Source organism: Anopheles bellator, chromosome 2 (assembly GCF_943735745.2).
Source record: "Anopheles bellator chromosome 2, idAnoBellAS_SP24_06.2, whole genome shotgun sequence".
In the NCBI taxonomy this organism is placed as follows: domain Eukaryota; kingdom Metazoa; phylum Arthropoda; class Insecta; order Diptera; family Culicidae; genus Anopheles; species Anopheles bellator.
Window position 1 is genome coordinate 31,099,847 of NC_071286.1, and position 15,205 is coordinate 31,115,051.

At 58.6% G+C, this 15,205-nt stretch overlaps 1 protein-coding gene across 3 annotated transcripts in view; it reads left to right on the top strand.

Annotated features, from left to right (window-relative positions):
• The window catches only part of LOC131208834 (twitchin), a 35,075-nt gene extending 21,672 nt beyond the window's left edge, over positions 1–13,403 (top strand). For all 3 annotated transcript variants that reach the window (XM_058201739.1, XM_058201738.1, XM_058201740.1), the window contains 3 exons: positions 71–12,046; positions 12,109–12,411; positions 12,478–13,403. In XM_058201739.1, coding sequence (XP_058057722.1) covers positions 71–12,046; positions 12,109–12,411; positions 12,478–13,106 — 12,908 coding nt within the window. In that variant the 3' untranslated portion in view covers positions 13,107–13,403. The remainder of the gene's footprint in view (positions 1–70; positions 12,047–12,108; positions 12,412–12,477) is intronic.
• Positions 13,404–15,205: the final 1,802 nt, after the last annotated feature.

The following is a 15,205-nucleotide window of genomic DNA, read 5'->3' on the forward strand; positions in this document are numbered from 1 at the left end:
AGTGCCGAGAGTCGGGGCCGAGGACGTCGTGTTCACGATTTTTAATTCGTTCGGGGTTTTGTTTTTGTAGCCGTTCCCGACACACCCAGCGCTCCGACGGTGGTGGATTGGTCCGAGAACCATGCCGTGCTGAAGTGGCCCGAGCCGGACGATGGTGGCAGTCCGATCACCGGGTACATCATCGAGAAGAAGGACAAATACAGTCCGATCTGGGAGAAGGCGATCGAGACGAACTCACCCAACCCGACCGCCACCGTCGGTGGGTTGGTCGAGGGTAACGAGTATCAGTTCCGTGTGGTGGCCATCAACAAGGCGGGCCCGTCGCCCCCGTCCGACTCGAGCCGTACGTTTACGGCGAAACCACGGTTCGCACCGCCCAAGATCGATCGGCGCACGATCCGCGATCTGTCGATTTCGGCTGGCTCGATGCTGAAGTTTGATGTGGCGATCGCCGGGGAACCGGCACCGAAGTGTGAGTGGCGGGTTAATAAGGCGATCGTGACCGGCGGTGATCGGCGGCTGGAGATCCTTAACACGGACTACAACTCCAAGTTTATCCTGCGTCCGGCGAGCCGGGCCGATTCGGGTGACTACGAGATCACGGCTACGAACTCGTCCGGCCGGGATCACGTGCTGGTGCAGGTGACGGTAACGGATAAGCCGGGCGCTCCGGAGGGACCGCTGGCCGTGTCGGACGTGACGAAGGAGACGTGCAAGCTGAAGTGGAAGCGGCCGAAGGATGACGGTGGGTGCGACATCGAGTACTACCAGATCGAGCGGTTCGATGACGAGGTGAAGGCGTGGGTTCCGCACGCCCGGAGCGTGGAAACGAACGCGGACATTAGCGGGCTGCAGGATGGCCGGAAGTACAAGTTCCGGGTGAGCGCCGTGAACGCGGAGGGTGAATCGAAACCCCTGGAGCAGAGCGGGGACTTTATCGCGAAGAATCCGTACGATGAACCGTCGGCCCCGCGGGACTGTAAGGCGACCGACTGGGGTACGGACTTTGTGAAGCTGGCGTGGCAACCGCCGGTCAGCGACGGAGGATCCCCCGTCACCGGGTACATCGTGGAGGTGAAGGACAAGTACGGCGAGTGGGAACGCAAGATGGCGGTGCCAGCGGATGCCACGGAAGCGACCGTTCCGGAGTTGGCCGAGGGCCAGAAGTACGAGTTCCGGGTACGGGCCGTCAACGGGGCAGGTCCTAGTGAACCGAGCAACGCGACTCCACCGATCGTCTGCAAGCCCCGCAATCAGCCACCGAAGATCGATCGGACCAACCTGGTGGAGGTGCGGATCAAGGCCGGCAACAACGTGGTGTTCGACGTGAAGGTATCGGGTGAACCCGTCCCGACGACCCGCTGGTCGATCAACAAGCGCGAAGTGAAGCCGACCGATCGGTACAAGCTGCAGAACTACGATTACAGCACCAAGCTAACGATCCGTTCGGCGACACGGGAAGAGAGTGGCACCTACCAGCTGGAAGCGGAGAACGAGAATGGGAAGGATACGGCCACGGTTCAGGTGACGGTGCTGGATGTACCGAGTCCACCGGGAGGTCCACTGAAGGTGCCGGAAATTACGGCCAACAGTGCGCTGCTCGAGTGGCGCCCACCATCCGATGACGGAGGGTTGCCGATCGACAACTACATCATCGAGAAGCTGGACGAGGTGAAGGGTACCTGGGTGTACGCGGGAGACTCGGGTGGGCCACGGTGCCGGGCCGAGGTGGATGGGCTGATCGAGGGCCACACGTACAAGTTCCGGGCCCGGGCCGTTAATAAGATGGGCCGCTCGGAACCACTGACGATGGGGAACTCGGTGCTGGCGAAGAACCCGTACCGGGCGCCCGGCCGCCCCGAGCAGGTCACGATCAAGGACTACGATCGGGATTACGTGGAGTTGGAGTGGAAGGCGCCCGAGAGCGATGGTGGATCACCGATCACGGGCTACGTCATCGAGAAGCTGGGTAAATACTCGAGCGACTGGGAGAAAGCGGTCGAGGTGCCGGATGGGGCGGCCACCAGTGCCGTGGTGCCGGACCTGATCGAGGGTACCGCGTACCAGTTCCGGGTGCGGGCCGTTAACCGGGCGGGCGAAGGGGAGCCGAGCCGGCCAACGGAATCGCACGTGGCGCGCAGCAAGAACCAGCCGCCTCGGATCGACCGGAACCACCTGTCGAACGTGAAGATCCGGGCCGGGCTGACGTTCGAGTTTGACGTGCCGGTCAGCGGGGAACCGGTGCCGGCGAAGGAGTGGTCCCACAAGGACAACATGATCATCAACACCGACCGGATCAAGGTGGTGTACGAGAACTACCGGACGAAGCTGCGGGTGATCGATGTGAAGCGGGGCGATAGCGGTGTTTACACGCTGACGGCGAAGAACAAGAACGGGGTGGACGTGGCGACCGTGAACGTTACCATCCTGGATGTGCCGGCACCTCCCGAGGGCCCGATCCGGTTCGAGAACCTCTCGAAGACGGGCGTGACGCTGATGTGGCGCCCACCGAAGGATGATGGCGGGTCGGAGATTCTGCACTACGTCGTGGAGAAGCTGGACACGGATCAGCTGCGCTGGGTGCCGGTCGGCGAGACGATCTCGACGAAGATCCGGCCGGACAACTTGATCGAGGGCCACTCGTACCAGTTCCGGGTGCGGGCCGTCAACAAGCAGGGCGAATCGACACCGCTCATGACGACGCAGCCGATCACGGCGAAGGACCCGTACAGCAAGCCGGACAAACCGGGCAAACCGATCGCCGTGGACTGGGGTGACGACCACGTCGACCTGGAGTGGACCATCCCGAAGCGGGACGGGGGCGCCCCGATCACGAGCTACATCGTGGAGAAGCGTCCGCGCTACGGTGACTGGAAGCTGGCCGGGGAGTTCACGGAGCTCTACAAACCATCGGCCAAGATCCGGGAGCTTACGAAGGACGAGGAGTACGAGTTCCGGGTGTGCGCCGTCAACAAGGCGGGCGTCAGTGATCCGAGCGAACCATCGGAACCGGTCGTCTGCCGATCGCGCTTCGTACCGCCACACTTCAACAAGGGCGCCCTCAAGGATCTGGTGGTGCCGGTCGGTAAGAAGATTGCCTATAACATCTCCGTCGAGGCATCGCCACAGGTGACGGCCGTCTGGAAGCGTAACGGTGTGGTAATTCCCGAAGCCCAGCGTGTCATCCGGGAAGTCCACAACAACGAGGTATCGTTCGAGATTCCATTCTCCGTGCGGGATGATACCGGCCTCTACACGCTCATCGTCAAGAACGAGTGTGGTGAGTTCTCGGCTTCCGCCAACGTGACGGTGCTGGATAAACCGGCTCCACCGGAGGGACCGCTACGTATCACGAACATCACGACCGAGGGTTGCCGGCTGGAATGGAAGCTCCCGAAGGACGACGGGGGTGCACCGATCACACACTACGTCATCGAGAAGATGGATATGTCGCGCGGTACGTGGACCAGTGCCGGTATGAGCACATCCCTCGTGAACGAGATCTCACGATTGATCCACAACAAACGTTACTCGTTCCGCGTGAAAGCCGTCAACGAGATCGGTGAATCGGAACCACTGGACTGTGGGCATCCGATTGTGGCGAAGCGAGACTTTGAGGAACCGTCGCAACCACCGAAACCGGAGGTGCGCGATTGGGACGCCAACTCGGTGACGATCGCGTGGAATCCACCCAAATCGGACGGAGGGGCCGCGATCACCGAGTACATCGTGCAGCGGAAGGAGAAGGATAGCCCGTACTGGAGCAACGCGGGCCGGGTGCCCGGCATCAAGCGGGATCTCCAGATTCCGGACCTGGCCACCGAGACCGAGTACGAGTTCCGCGTGATCGCGGTGAATGCGGCGGGCGAATCGGAACCATCGGACGCATCCGATGCGGTCCTGACCCGATCGCGATTCATCGCACCCAAGATTGTGACCCCGCTCCGGGATATGGTCGTGAAGGCGGGTCTGATCTTCCACCTGGACGCCGCGTTCACCGGTGAACCGGTACCGGACGTGGAGTGGACCCTGAACGGAAAGCCGGTCAGTACGGATAAGCGCACCACGATGACAGCCCTCGGACATCACACGATCGTCCACACGGTTAACTGTAACCGCGGGGATTCAGGCACCTACCGGCTCGTGATCAGTAACTCGAGCGGTCAGGACGAAGGTAGCTTCCAGCTGACGGTTCTAGATCGGCCCGATCCACCGCAAGGCCCGCTGGTGTACGAAGAGATCACCGAGAAGAGCGTGACGGTGTCCTGGAAACCACCGACCGATAACGGTGGCTCGGAACTGACCGGCTACGTAGTGGAGAAACGGGACCTAACGCACGGCGGTGGCTGGGTTCCGGCCGTCGCTTACGTCAACCCGAAGTACACGCACACGGTGGTTCCGCGGTTGAACAAGGGCAACAAGTACGAGTTCCGGGTGATGGCCGAGAATCTGCAGGGTCGCTCGGACGGGCTCGCCAGTGGACACCCGGTGGTGGCGAAGGACCAATTCGTGGTGCCTGGGCCACCCACCAAACCGGACATTATTGACAGCGGGTACGAGCAGATCACGCTCGCCTGGAAACCCCCGATCAGTGACGGAGGTTCCCGTATCTCCGGTTACATCGTGGAACGGCGCGATTTGGCCACGGGGCGTTGGATTCAGGCGAACAAGTATCCGGTGCCGAACATCGAGTACACGGACACGGGCGTAATTCGGGGCCATCAGTACGAGTATCGGGTGTCGGCCGTCAACCAAGCGGGGCAGGGTAACCCGAGCGATACGTCCTTGAAATGCTGGGCTCGGCCAATGCAACAAGCACCGGCCCTCAACATGGACAGTTTCGGTCGGCGAACGATTAAGGTGCGGGCAGGGGAACCGATTGTCATTACGATTCCCCTGACGGGAGCACCCCTGCCGACGGTCGAGTGGTCCCGGGGTGGGGTGAAGATCCCGGAAACTTCGCGTGTCTCGATCGATACCAACATGGAGCAGACGGTGTTCCGGGTGGATAACAGCACCCGGAACGACTCGGGAACGTATCGAATCCGGGCGGCCAATCAGTACGGTGAGGATGTGAAGGACTTCGAGGTGATTGTCGTGGATCGGCCACAACCACCGAAGTATGTGTCAGGGCTGGAGACGACCCAGGATAGTGTGACACTGAACTGGGACGCACCGGCCGATGACGGTGGGTCGGAGATTACGGGGTACAGCATCGAGTACAAGGAGTTCCCGTCGGACAACTGGAAGATGGTGTTCGGGACGGTACCCCGCTGTTCGCACACGGTGAAGCACCTGACCGAGAACCACGAGTACGTGTTCCGGGTGCGGGCCGAAAACATCTACGGAGCCTCGGAGCCGACGGAAAGCAAACCGATCCAACCGAAGAGTCCGGATCCACCGGAACCGGTGGACAAACCGAGCGTTACCGACTACACACCCAGCTCGTGTACGATCGCGTGGAAACCTCCGCGCGTCCAGACCCGCCCGATCGTCGGCTATCTGGTGGAGAAGCGTGAACGGGGCACGGGTGAGTGGGTCCAGGTCAACAATTACCCCACGACCAACACGACCTACACGATCCCGGATCTGATGGAAGGCTTCCGGTACGAGTTCCGCGTGAAGACAGTCAACGAGGTGGGCTGCAGTCGTCCGAGTGAACCAACGGATCCGATCACCGCTTCGCACCAACGGAAACGTCCGAATCAACCGGATCCACCGGCGATCGAGAAGATTGCGGCCACGGCGGTAACGCTCTCCTGGCGTACCCTGCGCCGTGACGCGAAGGAACGCATCAAGGGTTACATCGTGCAGTACCGGGTGAAGGACGACGAGACGTGGAAGGATGCGAACGGGCCGGCCGATCTGATCACCGACCAAACCTACCGGGTGGAGGGACTGGAGGAGGGTAAGGAGTACCAGTTCCGGTTGGTGGCGGTGAACGAGATCGGTGCGTCGGACCCGTCGCGACCCAGCATCTCGGTGACGCTCCAGGAGCAACCGAACAAACCGATGATGGATCTGCGCAACGTGCGCGATATCGTCGTCCGGGCGGGCGAGGACTTTAACATCCACGTCCCGTACACGGCATTCCCGAAACCGGTCGCATCCTGGTTCGCGAACGAGGAACCACTGGACACGGATCGGGACAAGCGTTTCCACACGCAGCTCACCGAGGAAGCGGCCAGCATCGTGGTGGTGAAGTCGGTCCGGGGTGACACTCGCCAGTACCGGTTGATGCTAAAGAACCCCTCCGGTTACGATATTGCCACGTGCAACGTCCGCGTTATGGATCGACCGGGCAAACCGGAAAACATCGCCGTGGAATCGTTCGGCGGTGAACATCTGGTCCTGTGCTGGAACGCTCCGCTCGATGATGGTGGTTCACCCGTCACGAACTACGTGGTGGAGAAGAAGGACAAGAATGCGAGCGCGTGGACGAAGGTGAGCAGTTACTGTACGACCACGTACCTGAAGATTCGGAACCTGCGGCTCAACCAACCGTACGATTTCCGGGTGTACGCCGAGAATAAGTACGGCCTATCGGATGCGGCCCAAGCCGATTCGATCGTAGCGAAGCATCCGTTCGATCCACCGACCCAACCGGGAACTCCGGTGCGGGTTGAGACGACCGAGGATACCATCACGGTGAGCTGGACGAAACCGGCCAGCAACGGAGGATCACCGGTAACGCACTACATCGTCGAGAAGAAGCTGGCGACGGAGGGTCACTGGTCGAAGGTACAGCAGGGTACCCTGAAGGATCTGATGTGTAAGGTGAGCGGACTGTCGGAGAACCACGAGTATGTGTTCCGGGTGGCGGCCGTTAATGCGGCGGGCACCAGCCCGTACAGTAACCCGTCCGATCCGATCATGGTGAGCGCGGCGTTTACGGCCCCGAAGATCACGTCGGACCTGGGGATGCGCGATATCCTGGTGATTGCGCGCGATCCGTTCAAGATCATCGTACCGTACACGGGCACCCCACGGCCGAACGCGATCTGGATGGTGAATGGTAGCGAGGTGTCGAGGAACGATCGGATCGAGTTGCCGATCAACGATACGGAGGCGATCTTCAAGAATGACAACTCGCGCCGTCTCGATTCCGGTAGCTACACCATCCATCTGGTGAACTGTGTCGGCAAGGATACCGCGTCCTGCCGGGTGCTGGTGGTGGACAAACCTTCGCCCCCGATCGGACCACTCGAGGTGTCGGAGATTACGCCCGAATCGTGTACGCTGGCGTGGAAAACTCCGCTGGACGATGGGGGCAGCCCGATCACGAACTACATCGTGGAGCGGTACGAACCGCTCGGGTACTGGACGAAGGCGAGTAGCTTTGTGCGGAGCACCCACTACGATAATATGGGGATGGAGGCGAACAAACCGTACAACTTCCGGGTGCGGGCCGAGAATCAGTACGGTGTGAGTGATCCGCTCATCCTGGAGGAACCGATCGTCGCACGGTATCCGTTCACGGTGCCGGATCCACCGAATCCACCGCGCGTTTCGGACTGGGACGCTAGCTACGTGACGGTGGCGTGGGAACGGCCACACATGGATGGGGGGGCAAGGATCCAGGGCTATCGGTTCGAGTACCGGGACGTGACGGACAGTACGTGGATCACGAACAACTTCCTGATCAAGGACACCAGCTACCAGGTGTACAATCTGTTGCCGGGCCGCGAGTACGAGTTCCGGGTGCGGGCCCAGAACGCGGCCGGTGTCAGCAAACCGTCCGCTTCGTCGAAGAAGTTCAAGATCCACGGCAAGATTACGGCTCCGGCCGCACCGGGCGCACCGGCGGTGGTGAAGGTTGGCAAGAGCTTCGTCGATCTGAGCTGGACCACACCGGCCAGCGATGGTGGTTCGCGGATCCTCGGCTACTACATCGAGCGGCGCGATATTGGCGGTGCCCGGTGGGTGAAGTGTAACGAGGCGAACATCCCGCTGACCGAGATGACGGTGACGAACCTGATCGAGGGTGGTGTGTACGAGTTCCGGGCGTACGCCGTCAACAACTACGGTGTATCGCCACCGTCACCGGAAACACGCTCCGTGCGAATCGGCGAACAGCTTGACACGGAGAAACCGGAATGGGTGAAGCGCCTGAAGTTTGCGCTCGTCCCACTCGGCAAGTCGGTTGAGTTGAGCTGCGAAGCGCATGGAAAACCGGAACCCACCTGTCGCTGGCTGAGGAACGGGAAGGAGATTACGCACGGGGGTCAGTTTGCGGTCGAAAGCAAGAACGGGGTGTTCACGCTGCACATCTCGAACGTGACGTACCGGGACGAGGGGGATTACACGTGCGAGGCGCTTAACTTCGTGGGGGTTATCCACACGACCGGTTCGGTGAAGATCGGGGTACCGCCGAAGCTGGTGAATATCCCTTCGGACGTGTACCTGGTGAAGGGGGATAACGCGAAGATCAAGCTCGCGTTCCACGGTGATCAGCCGATGGAGGTGAATATCTCGAAGGATCGGGAGCGGCTGGTGGAAACCGAGCACATCAAGTACACGGTGTTCGATGATTACGCCGTGATCTACATCCGAGACGTGCTCGATTCGGATCGGGGTGTGTATTTGGTGAACTTTAAGAACGACAGTGGGAGCGTGTCCTGTAACGTGAACGTGCATGTCACGGGGTTGCCAGGACCACCGACGGGCCCACTGCTGATCAGTCACGTCACGAAGAACATGTGTACGGTTTCGTGGAAACCACCGACCGCGGATGGGGGCCGACGCATCACGCACTACATCGTGGAGCGGCGGGACATCAAATCGCCGCACTGGCTGATCGTGTCGAACTACGTCAAGGAGTCGCAGCTCATCATCAAGGGCTTGATCGAGGGCAGCGAGTACCTGTTCCGGGTGTCGGCCGTCAACGAGAACGGTATCGGGCCCGCGCTGGAGGGGCTCGATCCGATCAAGGCACGCGGCCCGTACGATCTACCATCGGCCCCGGGCACCCCGATCATCCACGAGGTCGGTGGAGACTTCGTGAACCTCGAGTGGGAAAAACCGGTATCGGATGGGGGTGCCCGGATCCAGGGCTATTGGATCGAGAAGCGCGAACAGGACACGGACACGTGGCAGCGCGTGAACACGACGCTGTGCGTGATCTGCACGATCAACTGCCCGAATCTGGTCGAGGGACGCCACTACGAGTTCCGGGTGGCCGCCCAGAACGAGATCGGTGTGTCGGAGTTTTCGCGCGCATCGCAACTGGTGAAGGTGGAAGATCCGGATGTGGTCCGACCGCCGGAAGTCGTGAAACCCCTCAACACGCTCACGTGCGTCCAGAACCGGGGCGTGGAGTTTGTCTGCAAGATCACGGGTGTTCCCCGTCCGCGCATTACCTGGCACAAGGGAGCCCGGGAGATCTGTTCCGGATCGCGCTATCACATGTACAGCGATGGCGATACGCACCATCTGGCGATCAACGATGTGTTCGGTGAGGATGCCGACGAGTACACGTGCCGGGCCGCGAACCGGGGTGGTGTCCGTTCGACGAAGGCATCGCTCATCATTAAATCGCCACCGAGGTTAAACGTACCGCCGCGGTTCCGTGATACGGCATTCTTCGACAATGGGGAAAACATCGAGATTAAGATTCCGTTCACTGGGTTCCCGAAACCACGGTGCCACTGGACGCTGAAGGGTGAGCAGATTGAGTCGGGCAGCCATTACCACATCGAGACGCGGGAACGCCACACGGTCCTGACGATCCGCGATGGTTCGCAGCTCGATTCCGGCACGTACACGATCACGATCGAGAACGAGCTGGGTCAGGATACGGCCGACATTCGCATCCAGATCAGTGATCGGCCGGATAAACCGCGCAACCTGACGGTGGATCAGGTGGGGTTGGATCACGTCACGCTCAGCTGGTTGCCACCGGCGTGGGATGGTGGCGCGAGCATCACCAACTACATCGTCGAGAAGCGTGAGGTCCCCCTGTCGACCTGGATCCGGGCCGGTACGACACGCTTCAATCAGCTCATTATTCCGCACCTTTCGCCGGGCCATCAGTACGAGTTCCGGGTGTTTGCGGAGAATGTGTACGGGCGGTCGGAGCCATCGGATCAGACGGAGCTGATCAGCCTGAAGGATCTGGGCATCAAGCCGGCCAAGCGCGTCAAGTACGAGCTGGACGAGAACGGCAAGCCGAAGCGCCAGGGCCGAAAGGAGGCGGTGTCGGACTATGACGATTACGTGTTCGATGTGTACTCGAAGTACCACCCGAAGCCGGTCGAGATCTCGAACAAGAGCGTGTACGATCAGTACGAGATCCTGGAGGAGATCGGTACGGGTGCGTTCGGGGTGGTCCATCGGTGCCGGGAGCGCAAGACGGGCAACGTGTTCGCGGCCAAGTTTATCCCGGTGTCGACGGGCGCGGAGCGGGAGCTGATCCGGCGGGAGATCGACATCATGAACCAGCTGCACCACCGGAAGCTGATCCACCTGCACGACGCGTTCGAGGACGAGGACGAGATGGTGCTGATCTACGAGTTCCTGTCCGGGGGCGAGCTGTTCGAGCGCATCACGACCGAGGGCTACCGGATGTGCGAGCAGGAGATCATCGAGTACATGCGGCAGATCTGCGAGGCGGTCCGGTACATGCACGAGCGGAACATCCTTCACCTGGACCTCAAGCCGGAGAACGTTATGTGCCAGACGCGCAACACCAACCAGGTGAAGCTGATCGATTTCGGGCTCGCCACCAAGCTGAACCCGAACGAGATGGTCAAGATCTCGACCGGGACGGCCGAGTTTGCGGCGCCCGAAATCGTCGAACGGGAACCGGTCGGCTTCTACACGGACATGTGGGCCGTCGGTGTCCTGGCGTACGTGCTGGTTAGCGGCCTGTCACCGTTTGCCGGGGAAACCGATATCGACACGCTGAAGAACATCAAGCAGGGCACGTGGGAGTTTGATGAGGTCGCGTTCCGGGATGTGTCGGAGGAGTGTAAGGACTTTATCCGCCGGCTGCTGATCAAGACGAAGGAGAAGCGTATGACGGCACACGAGTGTCTGGCGCACGCGTGGTTAAGCGACACGTACAACAGCTCCACCTCGGTGATCTCGATCGAGCGCTACAAGCAGCTGCGTGATCTGATCCGCCGCAAGTACGAGAACTGGGCGTCGTTCGTGTTACCGCTGGGTCGCCTGTCCGAGTACTCGGCACTGCGCAAACTGCTGATCCAGAAGTACAAGATCATCGAGACGTCGGTCGATCGGCGACAGGCTGCACCGCGGTTCGTGATCCGGCCCCAGTCGGCGTTCTGCTACGAGGGCCAGAGCTGCAAGTTCTACTGCCGGGTGATCGGGGTGGCTACGCCGGTGCTGACCTGGTACCACAACAACCAGGAGCTGAAGCAGTCGGTGAAGTTCATGAAGCGGTACGCCGGGGACGATTACTACTTCATCATCAACCGGGTCAAGCTGGACGATCGGGGCGAGTACATTATCCGGGCGGAGAACCACTACGGGGCGCGCGAGGAGGTGATCTTCCTGAACGTGCACCCGATGTCGAAGCAGGTGCCGATCTACAAACCGGAAACGCTCACGATCCGCAAGCGCGAACCGAGCCCCCGGCCGTTCTGGCAGGAGGAGGCCGACGCGGCCCCGTCCTTCACGTTCGCGCTCCGGCCGCGCGTCATGCAGATGCGCGACACCTGCAAGCTGCTGTGCTGCGTCACCGGCAAACCGATGCCGGCGGTGAAGTGGTACAAGAATGGGCGGGAGCTGAGCAAGTACGAGTACACGATGACGCACACGGACGGGGTGGTCACGATGGAGATCATCGACACCAAGGTGGACGATTGCGGCGAGTACAAGTGTGTGGCCGTCAACCCGCTCGGTAAGGCGGAAACGAACTGTGTCGTGATCGTCGAGGATCACCGTGCCGAGGCGCACCAGCCCACCAAGCAGCCGGAAACGAAGAGACCGGCGCTCAAGAAACCGGAACCGGCCTCGGGCTCCTCCCGGCTGGGAGCTCCGGTGAACGAAGCCCGCTCCAGGAACTCCACCCGCGAACTGATGCGTAAGTAGAGCGGACGGGAAGGAGGCCAACTCTCCGCGACACTACTAACGTCCCTCTTGCAGCCCTGCAATCGGACAGTCTGATGCACCCGCCGGAGTTCAGCAAGCTGCTGAAGGATGTGGTGGCGGCCGACGGTGAACCGTTGCAGCTGAACTGCCACGTGGGCGGTGATCCGTTGCCGCAGATCGTCTGGACCAAGGACGGCAAGAAGCTGGCGTCGTCCGATGTGATCGACATCAAGTACAAATCCGGTATCGCCAGCCTGCGCATCAACGAGCTGTTCCCGGAGGACCGGGGTGTCTACGTGTGCACCGCCAAGAACTCGATGGGCGAATCGTCCACCCAGTGCACGCTGGACGTGAAGAGTGAGTCGGTGGGACCGCGTCTGCGGGAGCTCCTGCTAATCCTCTCTGCTTCCCTTTTTTTTGCAGAGGGTCCAACGTCCACCGCGCGCCCCGAGGGTAAGGGTGTGCCGATCAAGGCACCCGTCATCCAGCGGCACGCCGAGTCCGGGTACCACTCGGACGGCTCCGAGGTGTTCATCTCCTGCAGCATCAAGTGCGTGGATCCGTTCAACGTGATCTGGCTGCACGATAACCGGGAGATCAAGAATTCGGCCGACTTTGAGTATCTGGCCGATGGTGACATCCACACGTTGCACATTGCGGAGGTGTTCCCCGAGGATGCCGGCACGTACACGTGCGAGGCGTTCAACAAGGGAGGCGAGAGCTTCAGCTCCTGCACCATCACCGTGCTGGCGCAGGAAGAGCAGAAGGAGAAGGCAACGTTCGCCCGGTTCCCGGGCTCGCTGAGCGTGCTGGACGGGGCGAAGGCCGTGTTCACGTGCGAAACGTACGAGCCACCGTCGAAGCTGCAGTGGTACAAGGACGGGGAACCGATCAACGAGTCGTCTAATCGGTATCGCTTCGTGAAGAAGGACAACAAGTACACGTTCTCGGTGGCCAAGTGCTCGTTCGAGGACATCGGCCAGTACCAGGTGCGCGTGGTGACGCGCGCCGGCGATGCGCTGGCTTCGTTCTCGCTCAACGTCAGTGCCTAGGCCCGGCTCCTGTAGGCGCGCCCCTGCGGAACTACTACTACTACTACTACTACTACTGTTAAATGTTTAGGCTGTAACGAGGATAAGCGATAGTGTACCGAAGCCAAGCCATTTCGTTTCGATCCTTTCTTTCTGTTCGATGTATTCAAACCATTTGTGGGGAGAGGAAAGGGCCATGCCGTGTGTGGGTGAAGGTGAGTTTTACATAACCTTTTTACGTAATCTATCATTTGGTTATCGGTTAAAGTTGTTAAGTTTAATTTTTGTAAATTATTGCAAATAATAAAGAAAAATGGTATTTTGCAAATGTGGTGTGCACCGTGAATGTGTTTGTTAGGAAGGCCAAAGAGCCTCCCACTGGTAAGTCGTGGCATGTACGAGGGTTGTTGAGCTCAACCTGAAGATGGCAGCACTAGGAAACATTTCAAGGTTTTCAATCTTCTGCGGGATGAGTGGGGTTCTGTGTGTGGGGAGTCTGATCCATCATTTAAAAACGGTGAAACTTGGGGTAGCAACCCTGTTCGTAAAAACACAACGTTACAGTGAGCAACAGAGATTAACATAGTTTGGTCCGTCTTTCTCATGGCATATCCAGCGCACTGGAGCCTGGCAAAGGGTATGCGCTACACGACAGTGACGTCATCGTACATTGCGTGCAGCTCGCTGTTGTTGCGGCTCCTCCATTGTCCCTCCTCATATACAGGGAAAAACATCACTCTGAGCATCTTCCTTTCGGACGTGGCTAAGAGGGTTTCGTCAGTTTTCGATAGTGTCCATGTCTCAGATGCGTATGTGATTATTGGGATTATGAAGGTTCTGTATAAGCCCAGTTTGGACCGCCTCGACACGAAATGTGAGCGAAATAGTTGCCTCAGACTGTAGAATGCCCTGGTGGCTATTAGCACGAGTCTTTTCAGTTAGCTCGGTACGACTTCGAACCTTCGGATTTGTTATTATCCGCAGCTGGCTCGATCCCTATGTAAGCCTGAGATACATCGGAGAGCCGTCGACGTATAAAGGGTGTTACTGTCAAAAACTAGTCAACTTCAACTTGACGCAGTAATTTTTCATGGTGCATCAAAAAATCCTGTACACGTCTCATTTTAAAGATGTTTTAGTGTAGTATCATAAATATTATTCGATTTTGACATTTGCCCTTCCCTTGTGGAAAAGGCGTCGAAACAAGAGGAACATCATCTCAAAAGTTTGCACAGTTAGCGCGAAAATCCGAATTACTCGCGCGCCAAGTTTTCGAAATTGTTGAATGTGGCCAAATCGATGGTCACCAATGTATTAAAAGTATTCGGATAACGTTTGACGACAGTCAGAAAGACTGGATCAGGTGGAAGTCGGAACCAGGAGACCGCTAAAACGACGAAGCGAGTGATCAGTTGTTTCAAGCGGAATCTCAAACTCTCCGTCCGAGAACTCACAACCAAGCTGGAAGTACCGTCTACAACCGTGAATCGAGCTATGAAACATGATGGTCTGCCTACCTACAAAGAGGTAGTTACTTCAAATTGTGACGACAAGCAAAAAATATCGTCCAGAAAACGATCGCGGAATCTGTGCATGGAGATGTTAACGAATTTTTCTGCATGATGATGAATCCTACGTCAAGGCAGACACTAAACAGCTTCCTGGACAGGAGTACTATACGGCAACTGGGAGAGGAAAGTTGACAGAGATTTGCAAGAAAATTAAGCTGTTGAAATTCGCAAAGAAATGTCTCGTATTGCAGGCTCTCTGTTCGTATGGTTCGTAAGTGGCATTTACATCGCGATCGGGACCATCAACTAGAAAATTTATGTCCGAGAGTGCCTAAATAAACGTCTTTTGCCTTTCCTAACAAAGTACTAAGGTTCTTTTCTGTTTTGGATGCATCTTGCAATTATGGGGAAAATACCATGGAGTGATATGCTGCAAACAACGTCGAACGTGGTGCCCAAAGACATGAACCGCGCCAACATGCCCGAACTCAACCCAATTGAAAAATATTGGGCAATCGTCAAGCGGAACCTTAAGATGACTCGGAAAACAGTTATCAGTGAAATTGAATTTAAAAAAACACTGGATTTCTGCAGCAAAGAAAGCGACCA